This window comes from Artemia franciscana, chromosome 9 (genome assembly GCF_032884065.1).
Source record: "Artemia franciscana chromosome 9, ASM3288406v1, whole genome shotgun sequence".
NCBI classification, from domain to species: domain Eukaryota; kingdom Metazoa; phylum Arthropoda; class Branchiopoda; order Anostraca; family Artemiidae; genus Artemia; species Artemia franciscana.
The window spans coordinates 14575215-14596108 of NC_088871.1; the positions used below are offsets into that span (position 1 = coordinate 14575215).

Sequence of the window (20894 nt, forward strand, 5' to 3'; positions counted from 1 at the left end):
AGATCTTGTGCGTAAAATAGATCTGCTAAATAGCACCCATTGGGGAAAAAAAAAAGAATGGACAGCCCCGACTATGCTAGGATTAGACTATACAAAATAACCCAAAATCCTTAGGACATTTTGGAAGGTGGTCAAAGGTGAATCTTTTATCAGAATAGAATAGAGGAATTGTTTACCGATGCGTCAGCCTTAATCTGCATACCAGTGGAATAGTTGTTTTTTTAGCAGTATTTTTTAGTAGTGTTAAGGATTTTTACCCGCCCAGTAGAATGTGAGCATAAAAAAGGAGTGACAAGAAGGGCCGGCAAGGCAGCATCCGTTCAACAACAATGTGATTGTCGCAATGTATATACGATCTGTAAACATTAGTTCATCACTCTGAACATTTCGCAGGATAAATATGTAGGTTACATATTATTTTTTCTTATTCTGTCCACTGAGAAAAAATGAGGCCTGATAGTGAATAATGATTTTGTGGTAAGTTAAATATCAGGAAACACGCGTTTTATCAAAGGATCAATGAAAGAGCTTAGTCCCTGATTTACTTCAATTTTCCTTTTTGTTTCTGCGTTCAAAGTTGGAATATAGAGTTGCTCAGCTAAAATTAAGCTAACCATCCAGCTATTCAGCTAAAATCCAGCTAAAATTCACCAAATAATGATTAACACCCTGGTATAAAAGTCCATATTTAAATCCAACTAAAAGTTCTGCTTCTTTTGTTAAGCCTCTTCCCCTTTCCGACCTGACAAAAGAGAAAAGCAGGAATAGCCTCCCAACAATTCCATAAAATTATTTGTGATGCAATTTGGTAAGCAAATTTCGTTATTATATATTTCTGGACACATAACCCCACCAGTCAAAAAAAGAGTGGCCACGAAGTCACTTTTCAAAATTACTCTTGTACAATGTTGATAAGAGTTCTCGCAAGTTCAGTTTTTGTTAATTTCAACTCTTGCTATTGTTTTTGCGATTACTCTTGTCCAATGTTGATAACTGTTCACAAGTTCTGTTTTGTTCACATTGTAAAAATTTGATCTTTAAAGCACAAAGAATGCTTTACTGATAGTACACCTTGACATCTATATATATAATATATAAAATATATATAAAAATATAATCTAAAATATATAAAAAATATAATATAAAAATATATATAAAATATAATCTATATATATAAAAATAAGTTGGTTGTCTGTCTGTCGACTGACGTCATTAGGATTGAGATGTATGTCGTCATGAAGTTAGTTGTCGTCATGTTTGTTATGACGACGTCATGTTTGTCAACTGATGAAATTACAGACCTGAACACCGGGACACAAATGACGACCAGGACACCAGGAAACAGGGAATATAAATGACGACCGGGACACTCAAAGAGAAATTACAGAAAGGGACACCGGGACACAAATAACGACCGAATCTATCTATATATATAAAAACTACCGTTGGGGGACATATAAATAGATTGTCAGGTTTACCGACTCTTGAACATGCAACATAAAAAAAACCTAAAAACTGAAAAACAAAAAAAAACTTAACGAGGTTTGCCACACGCACATATACTAATCTGGCTACATAAAAAAATTACTTCGAAAGATCTACTGAAGATGGCGGTAAAACAGCAATAATAAAGAAGCGTAACGGTACCACCATCGAAGTAGATAACCAGTGGGTTGTTCCATATTCCCCATTATTATCAAAAACATTTAATGCACACATAAACGTTGAATACTGTAACTCCGTAAAGACAATCAAATACATATGTAAATACGTCAACAAAGGCAGTGACATGGCAGTTTTTGGCTTGCAGCCCGAAATCAAAGATATCGACGAAATCGTACAATATCAGGCTGGAAGATACATAAGCAGTAATGAAGCTGTTTGGCGAATTCTTTCATTTCCGATACATGAACGTAGTCCAGCTGTTGTTCACTTAGCGGTACATTTACAGAATGGTCAACGTGTTTATTTCTCGGAAACCAACGTGCAACAAAGAGCCCTGAATCCACCGGATACAAAGTTAACCGCTTTCTTTTCGCTTTGCAAAAATGATTCTTTTGCAAAAAAACTGCTGTATACTGAAGTGCCTTCGTATTACACGTGGAATACTAAAAATAAAGTATTTGAACGTCGAAAACAGGGTAAGTCACTCGACAGCCAACCTACCATCTTCAAAGATACCACGATAGGAAGACTCTACACCGTTCACCCCAATCAACATGAATGCTTCTTTCTACGCCTGCTTTTGGTGAATGTGCCCGGTCCGACATCCTTTGAGTATTTGAGGACTGTAAACGGTACTATACATGACACTTACCGTAGTGCATGCCAAGCTCTGAATTTTATTGGAGAATGACCAACACTGGGATAACTGCATCAATGACGCGTGCGAAACGTCAACCCCAAGTCAAATTCGTGCATTGTTTGGCATCATTTTAACAACTTGCTCTCCATCAGCTCCTACAGAGTTATGGGAAAAATATAACTCAAAAATGTCCGAAGATATACTCCATCGAAAACAGTTAGAGACGTCAGATATGACTTTTGATTTTACATCAGAAACTTATAACTACACTTTAGTTGTTATAGAAGATTTGTGCGTACGTATGGCAAACAAACCTCTTCAGGATTTGGGAATGCCATCACCTAACCGTATCGCTGCTGTTTCGACATGTGTAGAATTGGATCGTGAACAAAGTTACAGTACGAGTGATCTATTTTCGTATGTACAAAATAACATTTCCAAGTTAACGTCGGAACAAAAAGACATTTATGATACGATAATGCATTGTGTCGATAACAACGTTGGTGATGCGCCAGGAGGTACTGGTAAAACGTTTGCGATAAAACTGATTCTGGCATCAATTCGATCAAAAAATGATATAGCGTTGGCAATTGCGTCGTCCGGAATAGCCACAACATTGCTGCCTGGTGGAAGAACTGCTCATTCCGCTTTGAAATTGCCTCTGAACTTGCATTCTACAGAAACTCCCACGTGCAATATTTCCAAATCATCTGGGATGGGTAAAGTATTGCAGCAATGCAAACTTATTATTTGGGATGAGTGCACAATGGCACACAAAAAATCGCTCGAGGCTCTGGATCAATGCTTGAAAGATTTGCGAGGGAAGTCGAAACCCTTTGGCAGCACATTAATATTGCTTGCGGGAGATTTCAGGCAAACATTACCTATAATACCTAGATCAACTCCTGCAGACGAAATGAATGCTTGCCTGAAAAATTATAATTTATGGGCACACGTAAAAACATTAAAATTAACTACAAATATGCGTGTCCGATTGCAAAACGATGACTCTGGTGAAACATTTTCAGATCAATTGCTGGCAATGAGAAACGGAAAGCTCCCAGTAGACTCAATTTCAGGACGTATACAACTACCTGCTGATTTCTGTAATTTAGTGACGTCCAAAAATGAATTGATTGAAAAAGTATTTCCGAATATTCTAAAAAATTATAAAAATAATAAATGGCTAAGTGAAAGAGCGATTCTCGCACCCAAAAATATAGACGTCCACGAAATCAACAATATTGTTTTGACCAAGATTCGAGACCAGGCAGTCCTTTACAAGTCAGTCGACACAGTTTTGGAACCAAATGAAGCGGTTAATTATCCATCTGAATTTTTAAATTCCGTGGATCTTTCAGGGTTTCCACCACACGTGCTACAACTAAAAATAGGCGTACCAATAATACTTTTAAGAAATATCAACCCACCAAAGCTTTGCAATGGCACGCGACTTGCCGTAAAAAAAAAAACAATGGAAAACCTAATAGAGGCCACAATCTTGACTGGGCCTTTTGAGGGTGAGGCTGTTCTTATTCCTCGCATTCCCATGATTCCAACGGATCTGCCTTTTCAATTTAAAAGATTGCAATTCCCAATTCGATTAGCATTTGCAATCACCATTAACAAAGCTCAAGGTCAATCATTAGAAAAATGTGGTATAGATCTCAATACTGATTGTTTTTCCCATGGACAATTGTACGTTGCATGTTCGAGGGTCAGTAAACCTGACAATTTATTTATATGCAGCGACAATTGGACAGCGAAGAATGTTGTATATTCGCAAGTTTTACGCAGTTAATTTGTATTGTATCTATCTATCTATATAAAAACGAGTTGTGTGTATGCATGTTTGTTTGATTGTAAAAAGAGCGTTTGCATATGACGTCATTATTAGTACATACGGCTTTGTATATGGACAGACAATGGGAAAGCCAAGAATGTTGTATATTCGCAATTTTTACGTAGTTTGAAACACATATATAAATCTATCTATATTCACAGGTGGGACACAGGGACACAACTAAAATGGCGCTTAACTAATATGGCGTGTAACGACTTACGCGCGCGGGGGGGCTTGGGGGGTCGCGAAGCGCCCCACCAACTAGGTGTTGGGGTGGCACGAAGCGCCACCCCAACAGCTAGTATATATATATATATATATATATATATATATATATATATATATATATATATATATATATATATATATATATATATATATATATATATATATATATATATATATATATATATATATATATATATATATATATATATATTTATATATATATATAAGGCAAAAATGTTGATTATGAACAATGACACTAAAAAAGGGTGCTCTAAAGTATGAATCATCGTTAGAGCCATCATCTTTTTAGAAAAAATTAAATAAAAAAAACAAGTTTTTGTAACGGAAAGTAAGGAGCGACATTAAAACTTAAAACGAACAGAAAGGAGCTTGAGGAGCTTCTCTGATACACTGAATCTGATGGTGTGATTTTCGCTAAGATTGTATGACTTTTAGGGGGTGTTTCCCCCTATTTTCTAAAATGAGGCAAATTTTCTCAGGCTCGTAACTTTTGATGGGTATAACTGATCTTGATGAAACTTGTATTTTTAAAATCAGCATTAAAATTCGATTCTTTTGATGTAACAATTGGTATCAAAATTCAATTTTTTAGAGTTTCGGTTACTATTGAGCCGGGTCACTCCTTACTACAGATCGTTACCACGAACTGCTTGATAGCATATCTTCACCTATCAGCGAAAACGCATAAACTACAAAATAGTCGTTATATTTGAAGCTCAACAGAGATATAAAGTAAAATAATCCCGGTTGCTTTGTGGCAGTGGAGAGCGGCAGCTTTCCATGTTTCTTTTCAGTGTGTCGTTGTTTTGTTTTTGTTTTTTTTTCTGTTGTTTTTCCTCCTTGAATTGTGAGTCATAGTGCAGTATGTACTTTAATTGGTTTATTATTGTTTGTTTATTGTATGTGAATAAATCTAAGTATCTATCTAATTACTGATAACTCTTTGAAAAAATTCCAAGTAAATTGTCAAAAATACAAATTTTGAAATAAAAACATAAATAAATAATTTACATAAGCAAAGGCTCAAAAGCATTATAAAGGCTTAAAGTCACAGAAAGCATGTTTGAGGCGAAAAACTCTCAGTAGACAAATTACAAAAAGCACAAGAAAAAAGCAAGTAAATTTCCCTTAAAGCCATGCACTGAATTACTAAAGGATCATACTTCATTTTCTTCCTCAGCCATTGAACTGACGTTGTCTTCTCGGACAGTCTGAGCTTCCCATTTGGCCTTGTTCAACATATCTTTCACTTCCTTCAGTTCACAGGTTAAGTCTCGTATTTTCTTTTCTTTTTTCTTTGAGTCGGAAGACATCGTCTCTAATTCTTTTTCTTTAGCTTGAATCTAAAATAACGAAAGCAAATAACACATCACGATTATTTTTCCTGATCAGAAAAAAAAATCCCACAGATCGCTTAAAAAAATCAATTAATACACAAGGAATATCAACTTAACAATTCAAATAATAATTTGAATTGAAAGTTGAAAAAGGGAATAGTTGATGGAAAAGTGGAAGTCATGGCCAATTGTAGAAAAAAGCCAAGACAGATTGTCCAATTAAGTGGGCAACTCAGTCAAAGTTAATTTTACCCCTTTGATTGCCGTTGTTACTGTCTCCCATTTATGCTACACCTCTCCGTGCATACATGTTCCTTCACAATGCCGAACTAGAGTCAACCTGTTGGAGGTTCTCCTTGGGGAACACACGCGGGTTGACTACGGGTTGACTACTTGAAAATTTTCCTCTCATGCATGTCACTCCACAATGCTCAACTAGAGTCAACCTCTCATGCCAATTCACGCCGGGGTCAATCTGAGCGAAAGAGAAAGAGAGAGAGAAATAAACGGAAAAAAATTCCCGTTTGTATTTGTTAAGTGGCGGGGGGAAGGTGGAGGGTGGAGAGGGAATTAAAAACCCATTTTTGCCACCCGAACAAAAAAAAAGTCTTAAAACCAACTTTAGAAACAATTATGGATCCACGACTTAGCAAAAAAATTGTTTTGATAATTCTAAGTAGAATTGTTGATGGAATTTGATGGTAAAATTATTTTTTTTTAAGAAAAAATTTAATACTTACTCATTTCTTCCATGCAGTTTACTAGCATCTCAAAGTTTCCTTTTGCAATTTTATACATGATTTCAAGCTTGAAATACTGTAATATATTTTCCGTGTTCAAGGAACCATTTTAAAATTTCTTGACCAATTATAAATTTTTCTCGGAGCGTTGATGACCAAATTGTGTCCCTAAGAAACTGTTTTCTTGAGTTAACAAGAGTTGTTGTTAACAACCAGGATGGCGGAAAATACCCTTCTCGCTATTCTCGGGGAAATGGTTCAATGTGGAGAATAGAGAAGAAAGGGGAAACCCAGCTACGGCATAAGAGATCTAATTGAACAAGTTCGTTTTTTTTTGCACTTTGTGTCCTGAATTGACCCTTGATTTTGAACGCTCATAAAAAAAAAAAAAAAAAATGAAAGTTAACATTTCAGCTATTTTATGTTATTTCATGTTTATTTTTCTGTTCCCAGTTGTAACTTTTTTGTCTTCTTGAAAAGATAATTCTATATCTAGGTCGGTTCAAATGTTTCGAAAACTTTAAAGATATTTTTAAATAGTATTATATATTAGTATGTTTAGGAGTAGTCAAGCTAAGCGTGCATTACTTTCACAAATATATTCTTAATCTCCTATTAAAAAAGACTGTCAAATTCCAAATATTTGTCTAGTTGTAATGTCAATTTAGATTGTTACAGCTCTTTTTCTCATCTTTCTAATTAAATCAAAGAAGACAATCCTCCGTTTTGAAATTTCCGAGTGTCAAGGTTGAAAAAATTTTTCAAGGTAAATTTAAAAATTGAAGTTGCTTTTTAGTTATTATTTAATAATAGTATAAAACTGTTTAGATGTTCCGGGTGGCTTGCTAAAAGATCAAAAGTGTATTTTCAAATCTTAGGGATTTCATTGCCGATGAAATTGTTACATTATACAAGCTACCAAAAAGATCATTTTCCAATGAAAATACTGACAAAAGATATTCCTAAGAATCTAGGGGGAAAACAATAATCCACCCATCCTATATGTATCAAACAATGTGCCCCGTGCGAAACCAAATTTTTTACTTTGACTAAAATTTATCACTACCTTGGCTAAAAAAAAAAGAAAATACGTATGGGATGCTATCATACGTAGAGATGTACCATACGTTAAATCTGTACAATAAGTATAAGAGCCTTTAAGAGCGAACACTGGTGCTAGTGTCGAAAAAATGTACGCCATCTAGTATTTAGCAGCCTTGTTTTACCCAAGGTTGTTACCCACTTTACTTTTAAGGTACTGTAAATGCAGGAAAGGGTAAAGAAAGCAACAATATATCCCATTAGGGCAACCAGTCTAAAGTACCCCAGCTTACCTAAATTTTCCCAAACTAACCTCGGCCTACCTTGGGTAGAATAGATTTTGTATATAATACAGTGATTCAAAAGGAGGTAAGATGCGAGAAAAATGTTACAAGAGAGAAAGGATACTTAAAATATGTTCTGGGTTTTTTACAGGGGTATCAATTACGCAAAATGTTAGAGAAAACGAGAACTTATTAGATTTAGAAAAAAAAAAGCGGAAACAAGTTTTTTTTGGGAAATCTGTGGTTAGGCAGGTTTCTTTTTTTTCCTTTTATAAAATCCAAAACAGGTAGTTTGATTATCTAGGGGGATAATTTCCTCCTTATAATTAGCAACCCCAATTCAAGAAAATATAGGAGAAGGCAAGAAGTTTAACCATTTACAAACAAAACAGGTATTATATAGTGTTTGTATGGAGGTTCACCTTTTTTCACTGGAAATGCAAAAGAAACGGTTTCCTTTCGAAATATTGGGGGATAATTGGCAGTCCAAACAGCCAGTTTTTGTGCAACTAGAAATAATTTTACATTAAAGATGATTCAACAATTTTCCAATATAGATTGCTCTATTTTCCACTCAAGGAAAATTTTTGTATAATCCATAGAATATTGGAAACCTACAAGACTGAAAAATGTTTTATTAAATATTTTTGTTTTATTAATAAAAAAAATTTTAAAAATGAAAAAAGATCAAATACCTCTACAAGAAAAAGGATAATAGAGATGTGCACCAGAGTGAAATGTAATTCAGACTAATGAGAGAAACTAAAACTTTCCTTTTTAAGGTCGATATTGTCACACGAAAGCAATTTGCAATTCGACCGATTCGTCCTAACATGATCAATGCATTGACTAGTACTATCTAACCTGAGAAAATATTTTTAGTGTGTGCCTGACATAATTACAAGACCTCTCAACTATGTTGATTTAAATGGTTATCTCAAAATGTTTCTGGACGTGTATGAAAAAACTTTGGACGTGGGGAGGGTTGCTATCCAGTCAAAATGCATGCTATATAATCTTGATATTTTTTTTTCTGTCGGCGCTACCGTCACTTTCTACCCTTGTAAGTCATCCATACTGTTTGGTTAATTCATTCAGTGATGACCTTTGAACTAGAAGTAGCCCTCCAAAGTTTAGCCCAAACTGTACAGCTCAATCTTTACAATTTAGTGTCCTATGTTTAGCTTTATATTCGTGTAAACACATATTGTTGCAAGTTAAAATGGTATTAACTTTTACAGGTTTTTTTGCTCTATTCTTTAGTTGGTCTCTCTCACGAACACTGGTAAAAATTCCGCTAACCAAGACAGCTGGAATTCCATGGCTAAAGCGTTTTGACGAAATCCCCCTGTGCGTCATCCAATAAAGTCAAACTATCCTGCGTCAAATAAGGCCCTATTTCACTATGCCGAATTTCCTTCTGGTAAATTGCTGATCTCTCTGTAACAAGCTGTAAGATTTTGAAGTTTTACTTAGAGGCAAAAACGCAGCTTTTGCTGCTGTGACGGAAATCTGGAACCTTGATCATGCCTCAGGACAAACTACTGGAAATAATTCGTTTCTCAGCATGTGCAGAAGTAGAGGTCACAACCGACTCGATGTACGTGTTGTTATGTATGTAGGGATGTTGTTATCTATTCTTTTTCCTGGGGATTCACAGGAGGAAATGTGGTGCATATAGAGTTTAGGAAGGCACTGACGGCACAGGACCCAAGTAAGTGCCTGCTGTCGTCTGAAATTATTATAGTGGACTTGGACGATTTGCTTCTTAGTTTCTTGACCGACCGGTGCCATTTCGCAAGCTCACTGTTCAGAAGTGGTACCACTTTTTCGCAACCATACTTGGTTTTGCTCTTTAATCTTTACACGAGTAAAGATTACTTTGCTCGTGGATTTTGGCTTTTACTGCGGGGGTGATCCATGGTTTGTCGTATTCACTCAGGATTACAGTTTTGTAGTGAATATTTCATAATACTTAGAGGAAAGTACCTCATTGAAAGTGCTTACTCTCTGCTCAAGGGTACCGTCCATGGACACTTTAGGGGAATTATATGTAGCTACCCACCGGCCGTATTCACGTACAACCGAGTCTCTTAGAGGCCTTGTTGTCACTCGTGAAAGCATAGGTTTCTTCACATAAGTTTTGGCCTTGACTATCAGGGCATGGTTATCAGAAAACTTAATTGGTCCTGGAGAAGTAGGGGGAAGATAGAAGTCTTTGGTGTTTGTTAGGATAAGATCCAGGGTACTGCCGGTTGAGTGGGAGGGGATGTCGACAATTTGCTTCAGGTAGAGGCTGGCTGTAAGTCAACCTTTTTTTGGTCTGGCTGATATCCCCAGCAATTATAAAACCAGTACAACTGTATCTACTTCTGATTAAATAAGCTGTAATTTGGAGGTAAAAAAAAACAAGATCGCGCCGGTTTGTAGCGCTTTCTGGATAGTATACAGTCTCGGATTAGTCTCGATTTAATCTCAAAAGTGATAACACCTTTTTTGGATTTATCAACTTTAAACTCGGTTGGATCTCAAATTAATTCAGTGACCGGTGTTAATTGTGTGACTATTCTTTCAAAGCATTTTTATACTGATTAAAAATGTTGTAATCTACTGACCTAATTTCTGGACATTTATTTATATTCTGTAAAAATAGATTTGTGCCGGTTTCAATTTAAGTGTGGCGAGCTGTTTTTTTTTTTTTTTTTTTTTTTTTTTACATAATCCTACAAGTTCATTAAGTGTGCGGGTGATGGTCAGAATACACCTGGGCTAGATGAAGAGTCTTGAGTTAAGCATTTTAGTGCCGAGTTCGCTCCACCAGACCCAAATTTAGAAGCTAAGTATGAAAAGTTACTTGATGATTCATTATCCTCTCAGTGTTTTGGGTATGTTGTAGATATGTCGATGCTTCGTCTGGCTATTCGCCGGCTGAAGAAAAAGCATTCTCGTGGAATAGATGAGCTTTGCGGAATGCGTTTTGTTTATGGTATTGTGATTTTAATGATTCATCTCCAAATTTTGTATCAGACTATCTTTAATACTGAAATTGTCCCAGATATTTTTAGTGTTGGAGTTTTAACGCCAGTTCTAAAAAAGAGTAGCGACCCTGCGCAGTGCGAGTCTTACCGCCCTATTACTGTGTCACCTGTAATGTGTAAATTAATGGAGTTATTGGTAATTGATGAGATAAATGCAGTATATTTTTGCATGAAATACAGTTTGGGTTTAAGTGTGGCATTAGAAGGGAGCATGTTCATACTATTCTAGCTAATGTATTAATAGATTTGTTTTAGACAGGAAAGACTGTGCATCTTGCAGGGCACAATGTATGACGTGCCTTCGACTCGGGTATCCATTCTCATTTGTTGTTTTCTGCAAGTAGTAGAGGTTAAAACAAATCAATTATTGCGGTTTTTAGAAACATATATAAGACATTAAATATAATATTAGGTTGGCATCTAATGATGTTTCGGTTGTTCCGATCCCGGTTAAGAAAGGCATCCGCCAAGGTGCAATTGCATCACCACCTTTGTATAACAACAGTGTCATATATTCACAGACACGTTTTATGACTAGCTTCATTTTTCGTGGATTGGACTTGTCACTGCTCAATTATGCTGACGACGTTCTAAATCTCAGTAGAACAGTTTATATGATTAAAAATTGTTTTCGAGTTATCAGTGATGAGTATGCTACCACTGGTCTGTTTTTTAATGCAAAAAAAGTGAAGTCTTGACATTCCGTATAGACATTATAGTGCTGATACATATAACCCTAGCAATCATGAGGTGGAGTCCTCGATGTCCCTCACGTATCTTGGAATGCCTATTGGTAGAACCATGAAGTCTACTCCAGATGGACTTATCAGCCATTTTATAAATCAAACTCGTAAGCCATACGGAGTGCTTGTGCCGTGCAAATCGAAATATAATTGACAGTTCCTAGCCCAACTCTATTCAATTTTTGTTAACCCCCCCCCTTCTCGCACTTTCCTCCTTTTAGCCCATATTTACAGCGACTGATGTGAAATATATCCAATCAATTTATTTGAAGTATGCCAAGTTTTTACTGAAATTACCGCTTTGGATTTGAAATACTTATGTTCTGAAAAAAAATAGTCTCACAGAACCAGTTCAGCGGGTAAAAGATTGGCGTAATCGGTTTGGGGTGGGCTTGGATGTTAATCATAGTTTATACCTTGCTATGGTGTAATTTAGTTTGTGGTGCCTCATGTGTTGTATATATTTAGTTAATGTGGATTCGTTGGTTTATGTATTTGGGCTAATGTGGATTTGCTGTTTTTTCTTGCTTTCTTGTTTGTTTTCTTTTTTGCTTATTTTATTATTTATACTCCATTTAAGACAATCTTTTTTTTTGTCCTACAAATGGGAAATAATCAGACACATAATTTATCATCATCATCATCATGCCGACGCAAAAATTAGACACAAAAAGTGGTGAGATAAACACGGGTATTTACACATTACCAAAATAACCTCGTGATTTGGGTTAGTATATTCAGAGAGGAGTTTGCATGAAATGTCTCTCCGCACAAAGATAACAACACGCACATCGAGTCGGTTGTGACCTCTACTGCTGTGCGTGCTGAGAAACTAATTATTTCCAGTAGTTTGTCCTGAGGCATGATCAAGGTTCCAGATTTCTGTCACAGCAGCAAAAGCTACGTTTGTGCCTCTATGTAAAACTGCAAAATCTTCCAGCTTGTTACAGAGAGATCGGCAATTTGCCAAAAAGAAATTCGGCATAGTGAAATGGTGTTTTATTTGCTCCGGACAGTTGGACTTTCTTGGAAGACGCACAGGGGGATTTCGTCAAAACTCTTTAGCCTCGGAATTTCGGCTGTCTTGGTTAGCGAAATTTTTACCAGTGTTCTTCGAGAGACCAACTTTAACGATTGAAGGTTGTCAGGGTTTGTAACCCTTGTCAGAATAGTACTGCCCACACGCCATCTTCTTTCACTTCTCCCTGCTCAGCATCCACGTTTCCTTCTTTTTGCTTTGATGTAGAGTCATCTGCATTTCTCTTCTGTAGGTATAGTGCACTTAGCAATATCAAAACAGATAGCGCTAAAATGGTATAATGAAAATGCAGACTAATTAAGTTAACTTTAGACACAGCGGCGGCTTCAGCAGGGGTAAATCTGGTACTAAGAATAGAGCAAAAAAAAACCTGTAAAAGTTAATACTATTTTAACTTACAACAATACGTGTGCACACGAATATAAAGCTAAACAGAGGACACTAAATTGTAAAGAATGAGCTGTACTGTTTGGGCTACACTTTGGAGGGCTACTTCCAGTTCAAAGGTCATCACTGAATGTATTAACCAAACAGTATGGATGACTTACAAGGGTAGAAAGTGACGGTAGTGCCGACAGAATAAAATATCAAAATTATATAGCATGCATTTTGTTAAGCTGTTTAGTCATTTTTTTTTATCAGGAACTGAGATGCGCTAATTTTTATGATCCTAATATTACCATTTACAATAATTGAATTAAATATTATTATTATTACACTAATAAAAATATCAAGTTTCACCAAATTCTAGATACCATTGATATTCTTTTTGTCGATAAGTAGCAGTTTCAACTCTTTTAAGTTACCCATACTCTTTGGTATTACCATTTTCATCAGAGCCAGACCCTGGTTGATCTTAGTTATAATTGCCGAGATGACGGTTGTCCCATATCAAGCTGCCATCGCTAAGGATAGCAGTATGCCAGGCACACACTAAAAAATGTTTCTCAGGTTTGATAGTACTAGTCAATGCAATGATCATGTTAGAAAGAATCAGTTGAATTGCAAATCACTTTCGTGTGACGATATCGACCTTGAAAAGGAAAGTTTTAGTTTCTCTCATTAGTCTGAATTATATTTCCATCTTGTGCAAATCTCTATGATCTTTATTCTTGTAGAGGAATTTGATATTTTTTCATTGTTTAAATTTTTAATAAAAATTTTTTTTATTAATAAAACAAAAATATTAAATAAATATTTTTCAGTCTTGTAGGTTTCCAATATTCTATGGATTAGACAGAAATTTTCCTTGAGTGGAAAATGGAGCAATCGATATAGGAAAATTGTTGAATCATCTTTAATGTAAAATTATTTCTAGTTACACAAAAACTGGCTGTTTGGGCTGCCAATTATCCCCAATATTTCGAAAGGAAGCCCTTTCTTTTGTATTTCCAGTGAAAAAATTTGAATCTCCATACAAACACTACGCAATACCTGTTTTTGTTTGTAAATGGTTAAACTTCTTGCCTTCTCCTATGTTTTCTTGAATTGGGGTCGCTAATTATAAGGAGAAATTATCCCCCTATATCATCAAAACTAACTGTTTTGGATATTATAAAAGGAAAAAAAGTGAAACCTGCCTAACCATAAATTTCCAAAAAAAACTTGTTTTTGCAATTTTTTTTTCTAAATCTAATAAGTTCTCGTTTTCTCTAACATTTTGCGTAATTGATACCCCTGTATAAAACCCAAAACGTATAGTAAGTATCCTCCCTCTCTTGTAACATTTTTCTCGCATCTTACCTCCGTTTGAATCGCTGTATTATATACAAAATCTATTCTACCCAAGGTAGGCCGAGGTTAGTTTGGGAAAATGTAGGTAGGCTGGAATACTTTAGACTGGTTGACCTACTGGGATGTATTTATACTTTCTTTACCCTTTCCTGCATTTACAGTACCTTAAAAGTAAAGAGGGTAAAAACTTTGGGTCAAATAAGTGATGCTAAATACTAGATGGCGTTCATTTTTTTGACTCTAGCACCAGCTTTTACTCTTAAAGGTTCTTATACTTTTTATACAGATTTACCGTATGGTACATCTCTACGTATGATATCATCCCATGCGTATTTTCTTTTCTTTTTTAGCCGAGGTAGTGAAAAATTTTAGTCAAAGTAAAAAATTTGGTTTCGCACGGGGCACATTATTTGGTACATATAGGGTGGGTGGATTATTGTTTTCCCCCTAGATTTTTAGGAATATTTTTTGTTCATTATTTTCATTGGAAAATGATCTTTTCGGTAGCTTGTATAATGTAATAATTTCATCGGCAATGAAATCCTTAAGATTTGAAAATACAATTTTGATCTGTATTTTCAGAATTCTACAAATATAGCGAAATATAGTCAGTTTATTTGAACCTGATTTTCAGGCAAAAGTAACATGAACAGCAAAGAGGCAATTCACATTTTAGCTTGAACTTTTAGCCTATTTCCATCGGAAAATTCTGTTTTTATGTATAATTTTTTTTTAAGTTTTTGAAATGTGTAGGCCTAACCTTGCAAGAAGATATTTGTCAAACTATGGAATAAAAACTATGGAATTCAACATTAACTGTTTTTTTTTTTTCATAAAAAATTTAATGTTGTTTTTGCTTTCAAGCTCACTTAAACTTCCTGTAAAAGTACAAGATATTCACATAAAGAGCCAAGGGGGCATATCATAATCTATATCTTTAAGAGGAAAAATAAGATAAAATATTTTAAATTTTTAGGAAAATGTAACCACATTTCTAAAAATCCAAGCAAGTAATCGGATTAAGGACGCTTCTGGACTGCAAGGGTTCCTGCGTCGGTCATGCAGTGTGTTGCTAAATCTGGGTTCGAAATTTGGATCCAAACTAAGGGCAAACTCACTCCTCTACCACAGTACAAAAAGAGGGGCCTCAGAGAGGCATAAGTGATACGACAGTTTTGGAAGGCTTAGCATTGTAAAAGTGGCAAGCGCTTTATTAAAAGCAAGCAACACAAAATCAATTTTGGTTCGTTGCTCTTTACCTTCCTTGCAAAAAAGCTTTTTATTGCTCTGTTAATTTTGCCTGTTTTTATAGTTCTTTCCTACATCTATTCGCCATCTACGCTTAGTATTGTAAAATTGGCAATTGCTTTATTGAAAGCAAACAATACAAAAACAATTTTGGTTTGTCACTCTTAACTTTCCTTGCAAGAAAGTTTTTTTTCTTCTGTTGATTTTGTTTGTTTTTATAGTTATTTCCTAGATCTATTCCCCATCTACGATTAGTATTGTAAAATTGGCAAGTGCTTTATTGAAATCAAACAATGCAAAACAATTTTGGTTTGTCGCTCTTAACTTTCCTCGCAAAAAAGTTTTTTCTTCTGTTGATTATGCTTGTTTTTATAGTTATTTCCTAGGTCTATTCCTCATCTACGCTCAACATTGTAAAATTGGCAAGCGTTTTATTGAAAGCAAACAATGCAAAAATAAATTTTGGTTCGTCACTCTTAACTTTCCTTGCAAAAAAGTTTTTTTCTTCTGTTGATTTTGCTTGTATTTATAGTTATTTCCTAGGTTTATTCCTCATCTACGCTTAATATTGTAAAATTGGCAAGCGCTTTATTGAAAGCAAACAATGCAAACAAAAATTTTGGTTTGTCACTCTTAACTTTCCTTGCAAAAGTTTTTTTCTTCTGTTGATTTTGCTTGTATTTATAGTTATTTCCTATGTCTATTCCTCATCTACGCTTAACATTCTAAAATTGTCAAGCCCTTTATTGAAAGCAAACAATGAAAAAATAAATTTTGGTTCGTCACTCTTAACTTTCCTTGCAAAAAAGTTTTTTTCTTCTTTGGATTTTGCTTGTTTTTATAGTTATTTCCTAGGTCTTTTCCTCATCTACGCTTAACATTGTAAAATTGGCAAACGCTTTATTGAAAGCAAACAATGCAAAAATAATTTTGGTTCAATTTGGTGCAAGGAAAGCTAAGAGCGACGACCCAAAATTGTTTTTGCATTGTTTGCTTTCAATAAAGCACTTGACAATTTTGCAACGCTAAGCATTGAGTAGCGATATTTTTTATTCGTTATAAGTTTCATTTTCAATTTTAACTTTCGTTCCAAAATAGTATTTTTTGTTTGTTTGTTAATTTTGCTTATTTTGAAAAAATTTTCCTCGATAGAACTATTTCTCAATGTATTACTGAACCCTGTTGGATTAAGTAACCCTGATCAGATAACTACACCACGACGAGGGCAGGGCTCACTGTCCTCATAATTCCCTGTCCTCACAAGAGAAAAACCATGGCCCTTGTGGCCATGGCCCTGGCCATAAAGACAGAAATCACAAACTATCGAGACTCATCGTTTATTTTTACGCTATCCTTGAACAATAAACAAAAATTTTGATTTTGTAAAAAAAAAATTAATAAACTTCCTCCGACTAGTAAGGTATCAATATAAAAAAAGTACAAAACCAGATCGATTTTGGCATAAAAGAAAAGACGAAGCTTGCTAGGACGGATGAACATTCGATTTCTTAGGACGGATGACAAACTGAAATAAATAAATAAGTGATAAACTTAAATAAATAAATAAATAAGTGATAAACTTAAATAAATGAATATGTGACGATACTAAAGACTTTAAAGGCTAATAATAGCTGCATATACCCACATACACCACAACAACAACAAAATATGAGCGGGAAACATAGTTTGGACAAGAAAAATTGAATTTTGAAATAAATACAGGCGGTACTCAAACAAACAGTCAAAAATTATATTTACCTAGTTATATACATATTTTTATTTTAAATCAATAATAACGAGAATTCTTCAGTGTATCAATACAATTTTAAGATATAATAGAAGAAAATGAACGAGGCAGAAGGGGGATAACTCCTAGCAACTAAATCCTCTCAAATTACGTAGCTTTTTATCAGTTGACCCTTGAATGACAATGAGCTCTGATAAAATGATGATTGAACAGGCTATTCTCTTATATGTGAGGTTTTAAAGTGCAGAGAGAAAAAAGATTGTAAATTTAGTCTCGGTATTTTTTGCAAGCAACTCTGATCATTTTCCAAAATATTGGAATGAGGATACACAACCCAAGCATCTAACTCATCATTGAAACTAATGTCTAATTATTTGTGATCTGAAATAAATACATTTGACTACAAAGATAAACTACAAACAAATAATTACGACTGAAAACTATTAGCAATAATGTGTATACATATATAATAGAACTATAATTACCAAGATTGATTTTAGGATAATATAATTTTTTTACATAAAAAGCTGTTTTAAAAGTGGATTGTGTTATCACTGATTTCCCCTTTTTTTGGGATGTCGCATGCTGTCATCTATACTGGGAGATTATACCCTGTGATTCCAAAGCCAATGAAGAAAAAAACCGCCATCAAACCATCCCAAATCCAGCAATCTCTCTATTTTTTAATCAACTACATGCACATACACGACCACAAAAACATAGGCAAATCTAATACCCTGGCTGCACCCCGACTGCACAAGTGAATCTAAAACCAATTAGAGAACCTGGCCTCACAAAATTTTGGTCTTACCATCTCAAGATATTGAGCAATAAAGAATGACATAAAAGGAACAAACTCTTCTTTCAAATACAAAAGCACAACAGCTTCGAAAAAAATAGAAACAACCTAAATTCATAATTCATCCAACCAGTTAAAGACATACTGGTACTCGGTTTCGTCACTTGAAAACTGTAAAACGACAATTTTAATGCTTGATTTCCTTTCTAACCATCCATAGAAAAAGGATTAGTGACGTCTTATACTACAATAGAAGTAACCAAGAATGGTGAGCTATAGTTGTTAAATTACTTCGTTTATTTCAGTCTTATGCATTTTTTTTTAGTAGCCTCAGTGGGGAAAAACTGGCATAGGCGGAAATTTCAAATCAAAATGCACGCTGAATACTTCTTGATTGAGTATTTGATGTAGCCAACTGGTACGTGCTCAATAGTAAAAATTAAACAGCATGCAGTTTACCAGAGGTGTATAGGTGCAGTTTACCTATTCAAAGTTTGATTTGGTGTATTTGTGTGAACAAATAGTTTCTACAAAATAAATGATCGCCATAAGCATTTGTTTTTATGGCTTAATTTGACCGAGTCGATTAATTTAAGGCTTTATTAATTTATTTACGATAGTGTTTAGTTGTGCATAAGCGACTTGATTGATGTCAGTGGATCTTTATAGATGTAAAATGGCTTTTGTATTTTCAAGATTTTTTTAGTAGAAAATATTCCAAAAAGAGTGTTAAAACTCCAAAAAAAGCTCCTGGATAAATTCATCCTTGTTCTTATTACATATACCCGCTCATGCATTAATAACTCGGAAAAACACAAATTTCCGGAAGGAAGTGCTCCGACAACTTTACATTGTTTATTCAAGTTAGTTTTGAGGTTTTAAGTTCAGCACACTTCAGACTTGGGGTGGCTAACCTTTTCTGATCACCTGAGATTATGCAACTCAATGCAAATTCGTGCTTATGCTCGCTTTACGCGAAACTTTTAACCAGTCCGGATCGTTTATTCGTCGTTATTTCTTCACTAGACCACACTTGAATCGTTTCTTTTCTTTGTTTGTCCTTTTTTTCTCTCTCTCTCTTCGAACTTTCACCATTAGAGGGCTAGGGTTCTAGACAATAGCACAAACGCAAGCGTTCGGTAAAAAGAAATCATTCAAGATAGGAAGAAAGGGTTGTCATTTTGGGTTATGATTTAGGAAGTCAGACCTCCATAGGAGGGAGTAACGATTGACGGCTGTCACAGATTAGGTTGGAGAAGGAGTTTACGTAGCTGTGTATGAGTAATATAATGTTTCAATAATCTTTAGTTCCACTAATTAAAGACGGTAAAACAATTCAAAAGGCATTTTTTTTTGAAAAGCAAAGATCAGAATATACTAGGGATAAATAGTGGAGGGGGGGGGTATCATCCTCTTTAGTTTATAACTTATCTAAAAAACAAAAGGGATTAGTAAATGGGTTTTGCCGATGATTCACAAAGCTGTATAAAAATATCAGCAATTTCACGAAGTTACTGACTTACAAAAAAGTCTAAATATCAATGCCAACACTGCTATTTACAGCAACTAAATTAATAACTAGTTCATGCTAATAAATCAACAAATTATATAAAAATATGAGCAACGTTTTCCTAGATCCAGAGATCTATGATCAGTTTCATTTCCTTCAAGAGTAAAAGCAATTACGGCAGTGCAAACTAAAAAAAGCAAATAATAAGTGGATCAGTATCTAATATGCTATCTCTAGCAGTTCAATTAATAACTAGTCGTCACTACTAAATTAATATAAAATCACTAAAATTTTGGGATCCGTTAGTAAAATTAATTTTAGTTAGATATCCACGAGACTGTTAGTATTATTTGACAAAAAGAATGATATGACAAAAAGAAAGAATGATAAAACAGTCAAATATGACTGTTTGAATTGGTTAAGTGGAAACTTACAGAGACATCTATGTCTTAAAGAATTAGAAAAGAAAGTAAATTCAATTTGAAAGAAAAAACTCTCCCCAAGCAGGTGTGAATGTTTTGGTAGTGGCAGCTATCAAACCCAAAAGATGAAATGTGGATGAAAATAAGCAAAAATGGATGAAAAATGAGCAAAAAGTACGCTGAAAACGTTTGTTAGTGATTCAACAGAATCACTTATTTTCAGAAAATCCGAACAAATACATGATGCATCTCTTAAAACTTTATAGTTTTGAAACAACATGGCTTGTTTTTGATCTTATCCTTTTTTTTGCTTGCATGTCACCGGTTTTTAATTTTTCATTGCTATCACTGCATTTTATTAAAAACAAGCGACGCAACAAAATACGCTAGAAGAACGTGTTCTCACTTTCATATCAATTTAAAATTAAGATAAAATAAAAATTAGGTCGCAGCAATAATTTAGCTCCCGAGATTTCAGATACCTCGGATTAAGGTTATCAAGCATTATTAAGCAGGATTCTCTCCATGTTTTCACAATGGAAGGGGAGGGGATAATGCCACTGTGATTGATCCAAATGACTGGTTTCTACCCATATAAAGTAGCTAATAACCATGATATTTACAACTTTATAAGTCTTTATAAGTAACGAAAAGAAATTACATGGTTTCTCATATTGTATGGGAAGTTATGTAAACAGAGGTATAGCTTCTGAATAACGAATTAAATTTTAGTCAAAATCAAAATTTTATTTTTTGCCTCCAGCTGTGGAAGATTTACCAAGTGAGTTAAAAACATTCAATATTTTACCAGAATT

At 34.6% G+C, this 20894-nt stretch overlaps 2 protein-coding genes across 8 annotated transcripts in view; both read right to left on the reverse strand.

Moving 5' to 3' along the window:
- The window catches only part of LOC136031042 (putative leucine-rich repeat-containing protein DDB_G0290503), a 424748-nt gene that overhangs the window by 73406 nt on the left and 330448 nt on the right, over window positions 1-20894 (reverse strand). The gene's annotated exons all lie outside the window — the stretch shown is intronic.
- The window catches only part of LOC136031530 (coatomer subunit beta'-like), a 75554-nt gene continuing 71562 nt past the window's right edge, over window positions 16903-20894 (reverse strand). Inside the window, 1 exon segment of the mRNA XM_065711199.1 lies at window positions 16903-17126. Coding sequence (XP_065567271.1) covers window positions 16922-17126 — 205 coding nt within the window. The 3' untranslated portion in view covers window positions 16903-16921.